This window comes from Lipophrys pholis (genome assembly GCF_963383615.2).
Source record: "Lipophrys pholis genome assembly, chromosome: 12".
Lineage (NCBI taxonomy): Eukaryota > Metazoa > Chordata > Actinopteri > Blenniiformes > Blenniidae > Lipophrys > Lipophrys pholis.
The window spans coordinates 31093195-31111753 of NC_137641.1; the positions used below are offsets into that span (position 1 = coordinate 31093195).

An 18559-nucleotide genomic window follows, 5' to 3' on the forward strand; every position below is an offset into this window, starting at 1 on the left:
ATCCTCACAGATTTCTTCAGAACACTTTTTCATTTTCTTCTGTGCTCCTCGGAGAGTCTTAACTTTTCCATTAAGATCTCCAATCACATTATTTAATTCTGGAAGAATCCAACTGCATTTTCTACTTGTAATAGTTCCTTGGTTGAAGATGTTTGTAAAAAATCAAGTCTACTTTCTACTTCCGGTCCTGTTTCCCAGCACGGGGATTAAACTGCATTACCCAGAATGCACCGCGAACCACAACAAACGTGCCGATGCTAAACATTCCTCTCAATGAAGCCGGCATTTTAATTCTTACTGCGACATGAGGTGAGACAATTCAACACGTTTGCCTCCCCTCACGCATTCATAAGGCGTTCCGGCGACGTTCGCCGGTCCAAGTCGAGCGTTTGTGTCTGAATTGGAGCAGAAATGTCGCCGGTTTCTTGCCGGTTAACGTCGCTGTCATCCCGCCGCTAGCCGCCGCCGCTAGCAGGAGGCTAACCTCGAATCTCTCCGATCTGCACGTTTTTCTCACTTTTCTCCGGTTTTTCTAAACTATTCGGGCCTGAGCTGCTGGAACGCTGGAATAACAAGCCTAAAGCCGAGTCGCGCGTCTAAAAGTGTGTTTAAATGTTTGAATTCGGTTAAAGTTGTGTTTTACAGTTTAGCTTCATGTTGATCGAACAATGTCACTTTTCAGTCCTTTAAAGCTTTAAAATACTCTGATTACATCAAGTGGAGTACTGGATACTGGTTGTGTTGACTATTCACGATTCTAGACTGCTGTTTTCTCGATTTACTTTCAATCATTACGTTGAATATTGATCAAGCTTTCGATTAATCGATCAGTGGGTTTAGTTCAATCAGAGTCTCTTTCTTTCTGACTCTCAAAACATCAGATTTTACTGCAAACGTTCAGGTGATTTATCGCGATATTTATCTTAAACTGTCGCGCAATATTAGGGAAAATAAAGAAACATCACTTTTTAAATAGTTTCAATTAAAAAAAGTTAAAAAATCATCAAAATGGTTTAAAATGTGAATAAAACGAGTGTAAATTTAGTGCAGCAGGGATCGTATGTATTTGCATGTTAATGATGATAGTGAGAGATTCCATCCAGTGTGTCCTGCAGGGTGTCCCTCTGCAGGCTGTCCCTCTGCAGGCTGTCCCCCTGCAGTCTGTCCCTCTGCAGGCTGTCCCCCTGCAGTCTGTCCCTCTACAGGCTGTCCCTATGCAGTCTGTCCCTCTACAGTCTGTCCCTATGCAGGCTGTCCCTCTGCAGGCTGTCCCCCTGCAGTCTGTCCCCCTGCAGTCTGTCCCTCTACAGGCTGTCCCTCTGCAGTCTGTCCCTATGCAGGCTGTCCCTCTGCAGTCTGTCCCTATGCAGGCTGTCCCTATGCAGGCTGTCCCTCTGCAGGCTGTCCCTCTACAGGCTGTCCCTCTGCAGTCTGTCCCTATGCAGGCTGTCCCTCTGCAGGCTGTCCCTCTGCAGGCTGTCCCTCTGCAGTCTGTCCCTCTGAAGGCTGTCCCTCTGAAGGCTGTCCCTCTGCAGTCTGTCCCTATGCAGGCTGTCCCTCTGAAGGCTGTCCCTATGCAGGGTGTCCCTCTGCAGGCTGTCCCTCTACAAGCTGTCCCTCTGCAGTCTGTCCCTATGCAGGGTGTCCCTCTGCAGGCTGTCCCTCTACAAGCTGTCCCTCTGAAGGCTGTCCCTCTGCAGTCTGTCCCTATGCAGGGTGTCCCTCTGCAGGCTGTCCCCCTGCAGTCTGTCCCTCTGCAGGCTGTCCCTATGCAGGCTGTCCCTATGCATGGTGTCCCTCTGCATGGTGTCCCTATGCATGGTGTCCCTCTGCATGGTGTCCCTATGCATGGTGTCCCTATGCAGTCTGTCCCTCTTCAGTCTGTCCCTCTGCAGTCTGCATGTTCTCCCTGTCCCTCTCATCATGCTTCACTTTGCTGACTGACTGAGATGTAATGTTCAGTTCATTTTCCTTAAATATTAACATTTAAGTACAAAACATTAATATTCTCAAACTCAGAAGCTGTTTTTGACTAAATGTTCTTGATTAACGCCAGGATGTGAGATCGATAGTGAAAGAAGAAAGAAGTGCGTTTATGATTTAACAGACTCGGATAAACATATCGAACACAAAACGCTGGAATTCCAGCGGTTCATTCTGAGGAATTGTGGCCCAATAAACTTTGAACGTTGTTTTTCCTGATTTCATGTGACGATGCTGAACATTGCTGTATGTTGGGAGGCACTGAAAACATCACTTTTTAGGAACGACTCCCAAGGCGGAGCTTTTCGAAAAGACTTTCTGGAAAACGCTCGCCGCTCCGTCACCTCGCTGAAGGTGGAAACGTTGCTACTGCACATGTGCACCACCTAGTAAATAGTTCTTCTGCACATGCTCAGTAGACAGACAATAACAACAGTGTTCCCTCCAGAGTGTTCGGGCCGTGTTCGGGCCGTGTTCGGGCAGTGTTCGGGCAGTGTTCGGGCCGTGTTCAGGCAGTGTTCGGGCCGTGTTCGGGCCGTGTTCAGGCCAAGGCGGCGTTCCTGTTGTCAGTGAGGGAGGAGCTTCATGTCCACTGCTTGATGTTCAGGCCGTGTTCAGAGTGAGAGGACTGGTGATGAGGAGGCGACACAGAGTCTATTCAGCATCACTTTAAAAGCCTTGTGGGCGGAGCTTCTGCCGTCGCCTCCACCACCAGAGCTGTGGAGGTTTTCTCCCCCAGTCATGAGAGGTAGGAATTCTTTTTAATGGTTTGTTTTAGTTTTCTTTTGAAGTGCGATGCAGTCAGGAAGGAGGACAGGAATCCACTCGTCCTGGTTTACGTCTTTCTCTTCAGTCTTAATGAAGGAGGGAGTGAAGGAGAAGTGGCACCCGGAGGGAGGGAGGGAGGGAGGGAGGGGAGGATGGAGGAGGGAGGGAGGAGGGGAGGATGGAGGAGGGGAGGGGAGGGGAGGGAGGGAGGGAGGGGAGGATGGAGGAGGGAGGGAGGAGGGGAGGATGGAGGAGGGGAGGGGAGGGGAGGGAGGGAGGGAGGGGAGGATGGAGGAGGGAGGGAGGAGGGGAGGGGAGGGAGGGAGGGAGGGAGGAGGGAGGGAGGAGGCACACTGACCAGGTCTCTACTCAGTTGGTTAGTTGACTTGTGGTTGGAGATGCTTGGTTGTTCTCAGTAGAACCCAGAACCAGAGTATCACTGCCTCCAGGTTAAAGCATCGTCACTCCTGAACAAATGATTGGATCCATCTGGGAGGACGAGCCTCGTCCAGCTGACGTTTTAAAAAAAGGTTTTTCATAATATGAGTCTCCGTTTAGACGTTTGGAGTGAAAACACTTCGATGTACTGAGAACGTTGAGATGAAACCACACGTTCACTCCGAGAACAAAACACTCTAAACATTAGAGACGTTCTAGTGGACAGTCATTATGGTGACTGTCAAAATAAAAGTACCAAGTCCCAGGAGAGTTTGGCGTCATGACACACTGGAGGAAACGCTGTTCTTATCGGCTCTACTGAGCATGTGCAGAACGACTCGGTCCTGCGGCCGTGGTCGACAGTAAAAAATAGTAGCGTTTCACAAAAGTTGCATTTCCTCCCGTTTCCATGGAGACGAGATGGAATTGGGGTTTCAGTGACTCCATGACCGTCGTCATGGAAACTTTAAAAAATGTCCCGTTAACGAGGTGTTGGTTTATTTTCTGTTGTAACTTTCTTTATTATTGTTTTTTACCAATCAAAGCAAGAATAATCAAAACAAACAAGTAAAGAAACAAAACAATTGATTAAAGAAGAATAAAGAACAAACACAAACGTTTAATAGAATTTTACCTGCAAAAGTTATTTGTTCACTTCAGAAACTAAAACTCAGGAGGAGTTTAAGCACCAAGTTGTTCTGACTAATTCAAAACAAATGTGTTGATGTATTAATCTGGAATTCACAAATTCAGGGTTTAAAATATTGTAGAAATATTAGTTCATTTAAATAAAATCTACATCTGCAAAGAACTTTGTTATGGACTGAGAAGTTTTACTGGATCACTGTAATTTAATACTTTTGTCTATAATCACTGTGTGGAAAGTCTAGGCTTCTGAAATATATATATATATTTATTATTGTTTTTTAAATTATTACAATTTTATATAGAAGTAAATATACCATTTTTATGTATTATTTAATTATTAAGTAAGGGGAAGCTAAATATAAGAACCAGTTTCTTCTGGCTGTTCTCTTCCAGTCATGGAAGAGTTAATCTCTGGTGTAAAAGTTTTGTTTTGTGAAAAGAGCAAAAAGAAATGAATAAAAAGAGAAAATCCAAAATGAGAGAATAATGATTGACTGAAACTAGAGCAACATGAATCCGTCGGTAGAATCTCAGCAGGACCGTTTATCAAAACGCCTTCAGGTTCACAGGAGCAGATTTTAATCAGCATCTTTCCACAGGATGAGTGAAACGTTTCTCTGGTTGAGGTGAAACCCTCCTGATGTGCCGTGGCTCCGCCCCCCGGCAGGTGCAGCTTCCTGTAGCCCAGGATGGCCCCGGGGGACGTGGTGCCGGAGCATGCCAAGCAGCCCAAGGCCAAGGACAAGCGTCCGGGGAACCGGGCCTCCAGGACGGAGTGCGAGCCCGACGGCTCCTTCGTGTTCGAGGCCCACGAAGCCTGGAAGGACTTCCACAAGTCGCTCAGACATTTCTACGAGGTGGGGGAGCTCTGCGACGTCACCCTGAAGGTAACCGCTCTGCCGGCTGGGAGCGACCAAACACTTTTACATTCTTCACCCTTCTTCACTCCGTCTCTCCATGTTTCTCTCCATTTTCCACTTTTCATTCGTGTGTTTGCGTCTGCAGGTCGGCAGTCGGTTGATTCCCTGTCACAAGCTGGTGTTGGCGTGTGTCATTCCTTATTTCAGGTGAGTCCTGAGGAGCAGTAATAGTAACTAGTCTTTACCCTTTATGAACAGACGAGCGACCACACGGGCAGTTTGTAATTTCTTCTTCTTTCTTTTCGTATTTTATTATAGTTTAAAATATAAGTAAGCTTTTTAATTCATGATGCAAAGTTTCCTCAGATCTTACACTACCTCTTCCTCCTCTTGAAAAGTGTTCATCGTAGTCATCCTGGTTGTTCTGATGACTCAGGTAGAGCAGGAGGATTTTACATCGTGGCTCCAAACCTCAGCTCAGATTTGATGTTTCCTGTCGGAAGGTTTGTGGAGTTTTTCTGATGTCAGCTTGTTGCCGTGCCTCTCTGCTGCTCCGCCCAGAGCCATGTTCCTGTCGGAGATGTCGGAGGCCAAGCAGGAGCTGATCGAGATCAAAGACTTTGACGGAGACGCCATCCAGGACCTGGTGCACTTTGCTTATTCCTCCAAGCTCACGCTGACGGTGGACAACGTCCAGCCCCTCCTGTACGCCGCCTGCATCCTCCAGGTAAACTCAGCACACCTTCCTTTTATCAGCAAGCAAACGCTTTATATTCCTGTTCCATCGATAACCAGGTCACCTGGGATTGGTCTCTGGTGCTTCTTCTGGTTCGGTTGACGCACTGATAAAGTTTTGCTGCTGTTTCATTACAGTTAAAACAGTTAAAACGTTCTCAATCCTTCAATCGACCAATCAAAACGTATCTGGGGATTCTAATTTGAACGGCAACGGAAAATCATGATTCTGACTGAGTTTAGATTTCAGATTTAAATCAGAGGAGGAAATGCCTGATTAATTAATACATTTATTTTTAATCTGTACAGACGCTCATAAGAGTGTTTGTCTTCGCTATAACATGAAGATTAGAGCAGTGGTCCACAGCCCGTCTTATTCTTTATATTTACCTTTAATATTGACAAATGTACCAAATGTCCCAACACCACCCAGAGTAGAACGGTCTGGATGACACAAACATCATTAAGTTCTGGACACTCAGGTTATTATCTAAGGTTAGCAGAGTCCAAGTCCAGCGGCTTTATATCGTCCATCTTTATTCTAATGTGAAGCACGTTGGCTCCTCCTGTTCTTCACATCCACTCTTATTCTCTCCATTCTGCAGATGAGGGTGTAATACAGGGTGTTATTCTCTCCATTCTGCAGATGAGGGTGTAATACAGGGTGTTATTCTCTCCATTCTGCGGATGAGGGTGTAATACAGGGTGTTATTCTCTCCATTCTGCGGATGAGGGTGTAATACAGGGTGTTATTCTCTCCATTCTGCAGATGAGGGTGTAATACAGGGTGTTATTCTCTCCATTCTGCGGATGAGGGTGTAATACAGGGTGTTATTCTCTCCATTCTGCAGATGAGGGTGTAATACAGGGTGTTATTCTCTCCATTCTGCAGATGAGGGTGTAATGCAGGGTGTTATTCTCTCCATTCTGCGGATGAGGGTGTAATACATGGTGTTATTCTCTCCATTCTGCAGATGAGGCTGTAATACAGGGTGTTATTCTCTCCATTCTGCAGATGAGGGTGTAATACATGGTGTTATTCTCTCCATTCTACAGATGAGGGTGTAATACAGGGTGTTATTCTCTCCATTCTGCGGATGAGGGTGTAATACATGGTGTTATTCTCTCCATTCTGCAGATGAGGCTGTAATACAGGGTGTTATTCTCTCCATTCTGCAGATGAGGGTGTAATACAGGGTGTTATTCTCTCCATTCTGCAGATGAGGGTGTAATACAGGGTGTTATTCTCTCCATTCTGCAGATGAGGGTGTAATGCAGGGTGTTATTCTCTCCATTCTGCGGATGAGGGTGTAATGCAGGGTGTTATTCTCTCCATTCTGCAGATGAGGGTGTAATGCAGGGTGTTATTCTCTCCATTCTACGGATGAGGGTGTAATACAGGGTGTTATTCTCTCCATTCTGCGGATGAGGGTGTAATACATGGTGTTATTCTCTCCATTCTGCAGATGAGGGTGTAATACATGGTGTTATTCTCTCCATTCTGCAGATGAGGGTGTAATACAGGGTGTTATTCTCTCCATTCTGCGGATGAGGGTGTAATACATGGTGTTATTCTCTCCATTCTGCGGATGAGGGTGTAATACAGGGTGTTATTCTCTCCATTCTGCGGATGAGGGTGTAATACAGGGTGTTATTCTCTCCATTCTGCGGATGAGGGTGTAATACATGGTGTTATTCTCTCCATTCTGCGGATGAGGGTGTAATGCAGGGTGTTATTCTCTCCATTCTGCAGATGAGGGTGTAATGCAGGGTGTTATTCTCTCCATTCTGCGGATGAGGGTGTAATACATGGTGTCGAACTCGTCTTCGTTCAGGAGCGACACGCAGCCCAGTTTCTTCTGGAGCTAAAATAATAATAACTTTTAAATTTAAACTCTAATGTTTGTCTTTTTTGTGGCTCAGAGTGTACGTGATGGAAATGTGGAGATTTTCAATAAAATCAAATGATACGAGCAGAAAATGACTCCAGTCTCAACATTAAGCTCATTTAATGAGACAAAATGCAGTGAAATGTCCTGAAGATTCTCTCCGGTCATTGCAGCAACATGGCCGCTCTTGTTTTTGCCACTTAGATTTTATAAAGGTACATTATGTGATGTGAAGCTCGGTTCCGTCCAGCAGCTCCAGCTCCTTCCTCAGCCGATCCAAAAAGTCCGTGATTGATCCTCCTCCTGCTCCTCCAGCCAAGCTGAAGTCGTCATTCCTCGGTGATTCTGCCTCCTGGTCGCTGGTTTAGTGTTTCCTGCTTCAGACGAGTGTGTTTGGCTCTTCAGCACTAAATTGCTGGTCTTGTTGTTTTAATCTTCAGCTCTGCTAATCCAGTCTGAGCCTCCATCTCTCTCTTTCACACAGTTTGTCCTCTGAATCTTCTCTGGGGACGGAGATTTTGTCCCTCCGCTCCCTTTTAATGTCCTCTTCAGGTCTTTTATATCACTACCAATGTTAGCAGACCTTCATGCTTTCAGCTCTATTTTCCCAGGTGTCATCTCGTCTCCTCGTCTCCTCTTGTCCTCTCGTCTCCTCTTGTCCTCTCGTCTCCTCGCCTTCTCATCTCCTCTTGTCCTCTCGTCTCGTCTTCTCGTCTCATATTGTCCTCTCGTCTCCTCTTGTCCTCTCGTCTCCTCTTGTCCTCTCGTCTCCTCATCTCCTATTGTCCTATTGTCTCCTCTTGTCCTCTCGTCTCCTCATCTAATCGTCCTATTGTCCTCTCGTCTCCGTGTCTTCTCGTCCTCTTGTCCTCTCGTCTCCTTGTCTTCTCGTCCTCTTGTCCTCTCATCTCCTCTTGTCCTCTCGTCTCCTCGTCTTCTCATCTCCTCTTGTCCTCTCGTATTCTCTTGTCCTCTCGTCTCCTCTTGTCCTCTCGTCTCCTCGTCTTCTCATCTCCTCTTGTCCTCTCGTCTCCTCGTCTTCTCATCTCCTCTTGTCCTCTCGTCTCCTCTTGTCCTCTCGTCTCCTCGTCTTCTCATCTCCTCTTGTCCTCTCGTATCCTCTTGTCCTCTCGTCTCCTCTTGTCCTCTCGTCTCCTCGTCTTCTGGCGTTTTCCTCAAGTTCTTTGTAGTTCTTCTGTTTCTTCGCCGTCTCGTGTCCGTTTGACCTTCTGTTGTCGAGTTACTTTGTTCCACTGAGCCTGTTCTCACCGACTCACTCAGAAAATGATTGGAGGACAACTCGTCCGCCACCTTGTAGGAAGTCAATATCGTCTATCTCAGCTCGCGTCTCAGTGTTAAGTTGTGTCCAAACTCTACAGAATTCTTCAGTATTCTTTCTGAACAATATTTTCTAGATACAATCTGCTTGTATTTTGGTGGATCGGAGCCTCTTGCGTCCTGGTTTTCTCCCACAGGTCTTATGTTTGACGCTCCTGGTCTCCAGAGGAAACGAAAAGCAGAGCGACCGCTCCTTCATCTGACACAGGAGCATTTAAGTTGTTCTTATTCTTCTGATGATGATGATGATGATGATGTGGGTTTGTCGGGCCGTTGTGTCTCCTGAACCGTCCAGGTGGAGCTGGTGGCCAGAGCCTGCTGTGAGTACATGAAGGCCCACTTCCACCCCACCAACTGCCTGGCGGTGCGGACCTTCGCCGAGAGCCACAACCGCGTGGACCTGATGGACATGGCCGACCGCTACGCCTGCGAGCACTTCACCGAGGTGGTGGAGTGCGAGGACTTCACCTGCGTCTCCCCGCAGCACCTGCGTACGCTGCTGTCCTCCGGCGAGCTCAACATCCACTCGGAGACGCAGGTGTACAACGCGGCGGCCAAGTGGCTGAAGGCCAACCCGCAGCACCACGACGTCTGGCTGGACCAGATCATGTCTCAGGTGTGTGTCCACGCTTCCTGCCTCGCCGCCACAAATATACGTCCAAATGAACAACTTCTTGGTTTGTTTACATTTCATGAATGAAGAATTGTACCAAGCGTTGAGAAGATCAGAAATGTTTCCCGTTGACAAGATATTTATGAGCGACAAATCATGAAATCCACATAGTTTTGGTCAATTTCACACTTTTGTTTCATATGAATAACATCTAATCGTATTATTGCTCCACTTCTTTGACCTTCTTCTTGACTCCTTCAAAATAAAGAGTCAAAATGCAGGAGAAGATTTTCCTTTGTTTGTCCCACAATGGGGACATTTGCAGTTTGGACAGTAAATAAGAGCAGCAAAAGAAAATAATACAAATAATGAAGTGCATTATTAAAAACACCTCCTCTGCTGTTGCATTGTGGGTGTTTTAACAAACTCCCCCTGACCGTGTGGATTTGATAAATACTAGTTTACTATATTTCATGGCAGCATCACTGATACCTCAGCTCGCCTCTCACTGGTTTCTTGTGCCGCTACTCTTGTTTACTTTGAAATTCTTACAATGTGGTGCTTTGGCGGCCGGGTTGGAGCCTCTTCAGGCTTTTAGTTTGACGCTCCTGGTGGAATGGATTAAAAGGTTTGATTCCTGTGGCTCTCCTTGTTCCTCCCTCAGGTGCGCCTTCCTCTTCTTCCTGTGGACTTCCTGACTGGAACTGTGGCCAAAGACGACATGATCAAGGGGAACCTGAGCTGCCGCGACCTGATGGACGAGGCCAGGAACTACCACCTTCACCTGAGCAACAAGTCGGTGCCAGAGTTTGAGTATTCAGTCCGCAGCGTCCCCCGGAAGCACACAGCAGGTAACACGGCGCCGTTTCACTGCCGCTGGGTTCACATTCAGCGCCACGCCGAGCGTCTTCCTCCACCTTCGTGTGTTGTTCCTGCCTCTTCTTCGTGTTTACACCCCGTTTACTTTTAAAGTGTAAAGGCATCGTGTTCGCCGGGTTTCTGTCTAATCAGATGTCATGATTATGACAAAAGCTTTGCTTTTCAGCTGCAAGTGCAGAATTATCTGACAAAACAATGACATTTTCCAGGATATTCCAATTTTGATACTGTCCTTTTAGTTGATGATGTCAAGTTTAAGCCTGTTACAGATGTACATATTCTAACTCTGTTTCCACAACAAACCTTCTAATACAATCACACTTTTTGCATTTGCGTTTCAGAAAAGTTTCCCGTTTTCACAGCAACATTTTGAAAACAACAGAAACGCTGAAAACGATGTATTTTTCATGTTGGGCCACTAGTGGGTGCTGTTGTTTGTTGTTGTATTAAAACCACACACAGATGCAGCAGAGAACAATACACTGTAAACCTGTTCAATGGGAGAACACAGACATCCAAAGTTGGATTGTTATTATCATGACTGTCAAAATAAAACTACCAAGTTCCAGGAGATAATTGGACTGGGAGTCATGACACTCTGGAGACCCCCCCCCCCCCCCCCCCCCCGTTTTGGGTTTGATAAAATGAACCAACACAGCAGAGGACACATCTGCTACTGAGACAAAGTCCTCCATTGCTTCCGTCTGTCTTCTTCCTTCCTGTTCACTGTCGTCTGCGTTCTGCTCAAACGGTTTATTTTCAGATTCAGGAAATCCTCCAACTGTTGGTGCCGAGGCACAAAAAGAAATCCTCGTGTGTTTCTATAGACAGAACTGTGTTGTTATAGGATGTGTGTGTGTGTGATGAGTTCTGATCCGTTACAGAGAACGGAATGTAAATGATTGTGTGTCTGTCCTTTCCTTCAGGGGTTCTGTTCTGTGTGGGAGGTCGCGGCGGCTCCGGTGACCCGTTCCGTAGCATCGAGTGCTACTCCATCACGAAGAACAGCTGGTTCTTTGGACCTGAGATGAACAGCAGACGGCGCCACGTGGGGGTTATTTCTGTAGGAGGTGAATCCTCTGAGGTTCTTATGTCTAAAGCTCCTTTACATTTTGCTCTGTGGTTTGGCCGGACTGGAGCGTCTTGCAGGCCGGTTGTGACCCACTGGCCTTATGTTTGACACGCTGGTGATCAGGCCTGAGCTGCTGACGCCTCGTTCGTCTCCCCAGGGAAGGTTTATGCTGTCGGCGGCCATGATGGGAACGAACACCTGGGCAACATGGAGATGTTCGACCCCCTGACCAACAAGTGGATGATGAAAGCTTCGATGAACACCAAGAGGTACAAAAGAAGTTTATGTTTTTGTCTGTGTATTCATTTATTTATTGGTTTGTATGTATTTTACCAACTTTTCTCAAAAACTATTAAGCAGAATTCCATGAAACCTTCAGGGATGATTTGTCATCATGAAGCCATTAGATTTTAGGACGTTAAGGCCCAACATGAACACTACCTTGTTTTTAACCTTTTAATGCCATATTCTGGTACATTTATCACAATAAAGACGAGTTAAAGTAAATTCACGACATTCGCAAGAACTGAAAATAATAGGAATGTGAAAAAGAATAGTGCATGTTCACTGATTTATATCGGATCATTTCACGTTCCTCTAACGAACCATCAGAGTTCCTGATGATGTCATCATGTTTTTACGTAACGTCACCATGTGACTCTTAAGAAAACCAGCAAAGAAGAAATGGTACATGAGAAGATTCTTCTCCCAAACATATTAAAAGACTCAGAAGAAGCTCACAGATCCATTGTGCACATGTCCTCCAGAGCTAATGTCATAGTGCAAAGCATGATGGGATTGATCCCTGTTCGTCAGGAGGGGCATTGCCCTGGCGGCTCTCGGCGGTCCCATCTACGCCATCGGAGGCCTGGACGACAACTCCTGCTTCAACGACGTGGAGCGCTACGACATCGAGGGCGACTGCTGGAGCTCCGTGGCGTCCATGAACACGCCGAGGGGCGGAGTGGGATCGGTGGCGCTGGGGGTAAAACTGACCGGAGGGGCTGTAACCTCTGCCACTCTGGTTTTACTCTCCGCCTCACCACTCTGGTGTCCTCGCTCCGTCAGAGCTACGTGTACGCAGTGGGAGGGAACGACGGCGTGGCGTCACTGTCCAGCGTGGAGCGCTTCAACCCCCACCTCAACAAGTGGACGGAGGTCAGCGAGATGGGCCAGCGGCGTGCGGGCAACGGGGTCAGCAAGGTCAACGGCTGCCTCTACGTCGTGGGTGAGACGAGCAACCTATTTTCTTTTCCTTCCATTTTACTCTTTTATTTCAGGCACAATTCAGTATATATATATATATATATATATATATATATATATATATATATATATATATATATATATATATTAGTGCTGTCAAAAATAATGCATTAATATGATTAATTGATTTGAAATGTTTAACTCGTTAAAAACATTTACGGAATTAACACAGTTTTGTTTACTTCCGTTTTAGTTTTTTTGTTTTCCGTCTCTGAGCGCAGCACCGTAACAACAGAGCAGCACCGTAACAACAGAGCAGCACCGTAACAACAGAGCAGCACCGTAACAACAGAGCAGCAGCACCGTAACAACAGAGCAGCACCGTAACAACAGAGCAGCACCGTAACAACAGAGCAGCACCGTAACAACAGAGCAGCAGCACCGTAACAACAGAGCAGCACCGTAACAACAGAGCAGCAGCACCGTAACAACAGAGCAGCAGCACCGTAACAACAGAGCAGCAGCACCGTAACAACAGAGCAGCGCCGTAACAACAGAGCAGCGCCGTAACAACAGAGCAGCGCCGTAACAACAGAGCAGCGCCGTAACAACAGAGCAGCGCCGTAACAACAGAGCAGCGCCGTAACAACAGAGCAGCAGCGCCGTAACGACAGAGCAGCAGCGCCGTAACGACAGAGCAGCAGCGCCGTAACGACAGAGCAGCAGCGCCGTAACGACAGAGCAGCACCGTAACGACAGAGCAGCACCGTAACGACAGAGCAGCAGCACCGTAACGACAGAGCAGCAGCACCGTAACGACAGAGCAGCGCCGTAACAACAGAGCAGCGCCGTAACGACAGAGCAGCGCCGTAACGACAGAGCAGCGCCGTAACGACAGAGCAGCAGCGCCGTAACGACAGAGCAGCAGCGCCGTAACGACAGAGCAGCAGCGCCGTAACGACAGAGCAGCAGCGCCGTAACGACAGAGCAGCAGCGCCGTAACGACAGAGCAGCAGCGCCGTAACGACAGAGCAGCCCCGTAACGACAGAGCAGCAGCACCGTAACGACAGAGCAGCAGCACCGTAACGACAGAGCAGCAGCACCGTAACGACAGAGCAGCAGCACCGTAACGACAGAGCAGCAGCACCGTAACGACAGAGCAGCAGCCCCGTAACGACAGAGCAGCCCCGTAACGACAGAGCAGCCCCGTAACGACAGAGCAGCGCCGTAACGACAGAGCAGCGCCGTAACGACAGAGCAGCAGCGCCGTAACGACAGAGCAGCAGCGCCGTAACGACAGAGCAGCAGCGCCGTAACGACAGAGCAGCAGCGCCGTAACGACAGAGCAGCAGCGCCGTAACGACAGAGCAGCAGCGCCGTAACGACAGAGCAGCCCCGTAACAACAGAGCAGCACCGTAACAACAGAGCAGCACAACACCCAGTAAGATAATATTAAGGCAGAACTTTTCACTTTAAAAGGTTCCCTGACGGCTGATTGAGAAAGTAAAAGTTTTACTTTGAAAAGCTGAATTTAACGACAACAGAAGTAGTTCTGCAGCAGGACAGCAGGTTGCCATGTTGGCTGACCAGGAGCCTCCAAACTGCTAAAGCTGGAGGAAATACTGCTAAAATATTAATGTCTCCTCTTTCTCTCTTTCCCTGGCTCTCCTGTGTACTGTGAGTGAGTGAGTGAATATTACAGTATATTATTGTTATTTAGTTCATATAATAAGTTTACAACTTAGTTTGTAGAAATATTCAAATCCTCAAAGTGGTGGAGCTGCACTCGAACAAAACCCAGACTCATGTTAGAGGTTTATTAATTAACTTGTGTTTTTATTATTTTACTGATCTGGGAGAGAAACAGTTTCACCCAAAGCTAAAAGGAGGTTATAAAGATGGTCTTTGAATATAAATATAGACTCTGTGTGCTGAGTCGACATTAATTCTGTGGTTTTCCCTGAATAAATCTCCATTACAAGCTTCAGTAGAAAAACAATGTGATTAATCACAATTAATTGCAATTAAGTAGTTAATTTCTTTTTAGATCTATATATATATCATATTAAAAAAACCTCATTGATAATATCAATAAATACATTTTCATTTTATATAAAAAATATATATACACACACACACACTGCAGTGACCAGGTATGCTGCGTGGTACTATAATGTTCCATAATCTCATGCCGTCTGCACAAAACAAATGGATCAACAAAGAGAAAAGTTCTTGTTGTGTGAAGGTGTTTGGTCACTGATTGACGTTTAGAGGTTTATGGCGCCACGTGAAATCGCCGAGTCACTTCTGCCGCTTTTCTTTTTCAATGTTTTTGCTCAATGTGGCCACATGAAGGGTCACTTGGTAGAGCGCAGAACTTCTGTCGCCATGGAAACCAAGAGACTACAGGTTATTGATCCACCACTCCACTGCTTCCATCGTCTGTCCTGGTAGTTTGAATTACTTCATGTTTGATACTGATGTACACACATTGATACTGATGTACACACGTTGATACTGATGTACACACGTTGATACTGATGTACACACATTGATACTGATGTACACACGTTGATACTGATGTACACACGTTGATACTGATGTACACACGTTGATACTGATGTACACACATTGATACTGATGTACACACATTGTACACACGTTTGACAGCTTCCCTGTGAATTAGTTTGAATCTCTTCTGTTACCAGGTGGTTTTGACGACAACTCTCCGCTGAGCTCCGTCGAGCGCTTCGACCCTCGGATGCACCGCTGGGAGTACGTCTCCGAGCTCACCACCCCCCGCGGGGGTGTCGGCGTCGCCACCATCATGGGCCGAGTGTTCGCCGTGGGGGGACACAACGGGAACATCTACCTGAACACGGTGGAGGCGTTTGAACCCCGGATGAACAGGTGAGGAGGCTGCTGGTGACTGATGGTACTTTTCTACTAATTCCTCCTCAGCCCTACTCCACTTGACTCTACTTCCTGTTGACGCTTTTCCACTACGTGTTAGTCCTGCTACCAGGTACTTTCCTGGTACCAGGTACTCTCCTGCTACCAGGTACTTTCCTGGTACCAGGTACTCTCCTGGTACCAGGTACTCTCCTGCTACCAGGTACTTTCCTGCTACCAGGTACTTTCCTGGTACATGTACCTACTACCAGGTACTTTCCTGCTACCAGTTACTTTCCTAGTACCAGGTACTTTCCTGCTACCAGGTACTCTCCTGGTACCAGGTACTTTCCTGGTACATGTACCAACTACCAGGTACTTTCCTGGTACCAGTTACTTTCCTAGTACCAGGTACTTTCCTGCTACCTGGTACATTCCTCCTACCAGTACCTGCTGCCAGGTACTTTCCTGGTTCCTCCTCCAGGTTCCCAGCGAGCTGAGGCCAGGAGACAAGGTGATGTCAGCAGACGGCAGCGTCTGATTGGCCGGAGCGTCATGACACAGAGGAGTCACAAGACGGCTCATTCACCCGTCATTTTTAACCCGATCAGAACCAGAACGCTGCCGACCAGAGAGACGCTCAGAAATCGACCGGTTTCTCTGTCTAGAGGGGCCCAGAGGATTCAGGAGCTCCACAGAGCGACACGCTACCAGGACCTGGGGGACCAGCGGTGTTTAGGATTAACTGGTTCCCCTGTTAACTGGTGACCTTCTTCCTCCAGCGTCTCCTTTTCACAGCAGGTGTTAAAACCCGACCAGAACCCGGAGCTGTCCTGGAGAACGCCGTTTAACCACATTTCCATTAAAGGTCAAAGTATCGTAGCGTTTGTCTTATTTTAGGGGAGGGGAGGAGAGGGGAGGCCAGGGGAGGCCAGGAGAGGAGAGAACAGGAGGGGGGGGGGGGGGGGGGGGGGGGACTCGTGGAAAAAGGGCAGCTACTGTGTGATCTTCAGTAAATTCCCGTCATTTCCAGATTATAATCTGATACTGTTTCCACAGGATTTGAACCTGCAGCTTAAACAATGACGCAGATGATTTAAGGAGTTAATGAGCTTCATGCTGTCATTTAGTCTCGTCAGACCAACAGGTCCAATAAAACAGTTTTCATTGGTCCGTTTGAATTCCTGGTAAATCCAACACACTCCTAGATCCTTCAGATCTGCTCACACCCTCACCATGGGAAACACAAGAAATGCTTACGATGCAGATTCCAAGTTCAAGGTTCAGCTGCTCCTGTGATGGTGAGACGCTGGAACCACAGAAGACTTTACTGGTTTTAATGGCTGAACTAGGACTTCTCTGGTAGGCTCCTGTATCTTAACCTGTTAGAGCAGCCATGTTGTATAGGCCCTGTTCAGTCCTGGTGATGCATTCAGGTGCATCACGTAACTCTGACCTGCAGCGCCCCCTGCTGAGCACCTCAGAATCACAATCAGCAAATACTTTATTAACAGAGATAAAACCTGTGATTGTGTATTTTTGATGTATTTCACTTGCCTTCTCCCCCCCCCCCCCCCCCCCTCTCTCTCTCTCTCTCTCTATATATATATATATATATATATATATATATATTATTTATTCAGTTTTAGGATAAATGTGAAAACATTTTTATTTGAGTTTTTATGACATTTATTCTGCTTCTTTCTGGCTGTATAGTTATCTCCCCCCCCCCCCCCCCCCCCCCCAACACACACACACACACACACACACACACACTCACACACTGTTTTGTTGGTTCCTCCGTCAGGTGGGAGCTGGTGGGCTCAGTTTCTCACTGCCGGGCCGGCGCCGGGGTGGCCGTGTGCTCGTCTCACGTCAGCCAGATCCGGGACGTCGGCCAGGGCTCCATGGTGAACTGCATGTGACGGACACACACACACACACACACACACACACACACACACACACACACACTGCCAGTTGGACCCTCGGAACCGACCACCACACCAACACATCCAGCGTCTGGAGGAGAGGTCACCGACCTGGAGCATTTGACAAATCTGAAGTCTCTGGACTTTTACTTGCAATCACCAACGTTGTACTTTGTACTGTACTTTGTACTGTATTTCCTTCACTTCGTCGGCTTTGATGTAGTTTAGTTTCTTTCCTTTCTTTAAGGGAACTCAGTCGCTGGGTGTATTGAAGCCCCGTGTGGAGAACATCTTCAGGTTCCATGTTCTCACTCATATAAAGGCCAGAAAGATAATCTGTGTGTGTGTGTGTGTGTGTGTGTGTGTGTGTGTGTGTGTGTGTGTGTGTGTGTGTGTGTGTGTGTGTGTGTGTGTGTGTGTGTGTGTGTGTGTGTGTGTGTGTGTGTGTGTGTGTGTGTGTGTGTGTGTGTGTGTGTGTGTGTGTGTGTGTGTGTGTGTGTGTGTGTGTGTGTGTGTGTGTGTGTGTGTGTGTGTGTGTGTGTGTGTGTGTGTCCCAGCTCCTCACGTTTCTATTTATTTGAATGACGTTCCCTCCAGAGGAGGTTTCAGAGACGTTCTCACGGTTCCGGTTGGAGCTGAGCCGTTAGCCGGATTCTGCCGGTGCCGTTTGTTGAACAATCATTCAGAAGTTCTGGAGGCGCTGGCGTGTTGTTGGAGCCAATCACTGAGGAGCAAAGGTCTTGGCGCTGTAAACCTCAATGGGCTGGACGGACCCGTTTCCCTGAGCAGCAATATGGCGGCGCCCCGACGCCGCTGGTCAGATTATCACCGATCAGAACCGGCCCACTTTCCATTTGTGTTTTGACGATAGCTGGCCTGTCTGAACCCCCCCGGTCCCGAGTCCCCCAGGAGAGGCGCTGCACTATTTTCTTAGACTAGACGTGAAGCTTCCGTATATTTTTGTCATAAAAGGAGAATTTCAGGTTTTTCATCTTGTGAGTTTGAAGATGTTTAACGTGGATTTCTGACGTCCTGAAGAAGAAAACATGTAAATAAAGTTTTGTTTTCAGTTTACCACAATCTGATATTTCCTGTTTGTATCAGAATAAATCCCTGAAGTGTTTGTGTGCTGCAGGTATTGATCAATACTATGGACCTCCTTCTTTCTCCCCATCGGGTTCTTCATCCTCATGGTATTGATAGAAAAACACAATAAAGTACTGTAATGTTCTTTATTCACTGGTTTTTCTTTCAAGAATGCTGCTCCTCTCTTCAGGACCACACTCCTGACCCGACAGCTCCAGA

The 18559-nt window shown here is 47.2% G+C and overlaps 1 protein-coding gene across 1 annotated transcript; it reads left to right on the forward strand.

Annotated features, from left to right (window-relative positions):
- The first annotated feature begins 223 nt into the window (after positions 1-223).
- Positions 224-17581, forward strand: klhl8 (kelch-like family member 8). Its single transcript, XM_080476301.1, has 12 exons — positions 224-309; positions 4437-4724; positions 4843-4904; positions 5259-5424; positions 8955-9275; positions 9937-10123; positions 11078-11221; positions 11381-11492; positions 12040-12208; positions 12292-12451; positions 15140-15341; positions 17131-17581. Exons 2-12 carry the CDS (start codon positions 4527-4529, stop codon positions 17246-17248), a joined length of 1839 nt encoding a protein of 612 aa, XP_080332427.1. The 5' UTR covers positions 224-309; positions 4437-4526; the 3' UTR covers positions 17249-17581.
- The last annotated feature ends 978 nt before the right edge of the window (positions 17582-18559 follow it).

What these genes read in the sequence shown, in the direction of transcription:
- klhl8 (XM_080476301.1), top strand. Translation starts at nt 4,527, where the DNA reads ATGGCCCCGGGGGACGTGGTGCCGGAGCATGCCAAGCAGCCCAAGGCC. An exon ending in TCTGCGACGTCACCCTGAAG is followed by an intron (nt 4,725 to 4,842) that starts GTAACCGCTCTG and finishes TTGCGTCTGCAG; the next exon opens with GTCGGCAGTCGGTTGATTCC. An exon ending in GGGGGTTATTTCTGTAGGAG is followed by an intron (nt 11,222 to 11,380) that starts GTGAATCCTCTG and finishes TCGTCTCCCCAG; the next exon opens with GGAAGGTTTATGCTGTCGGC.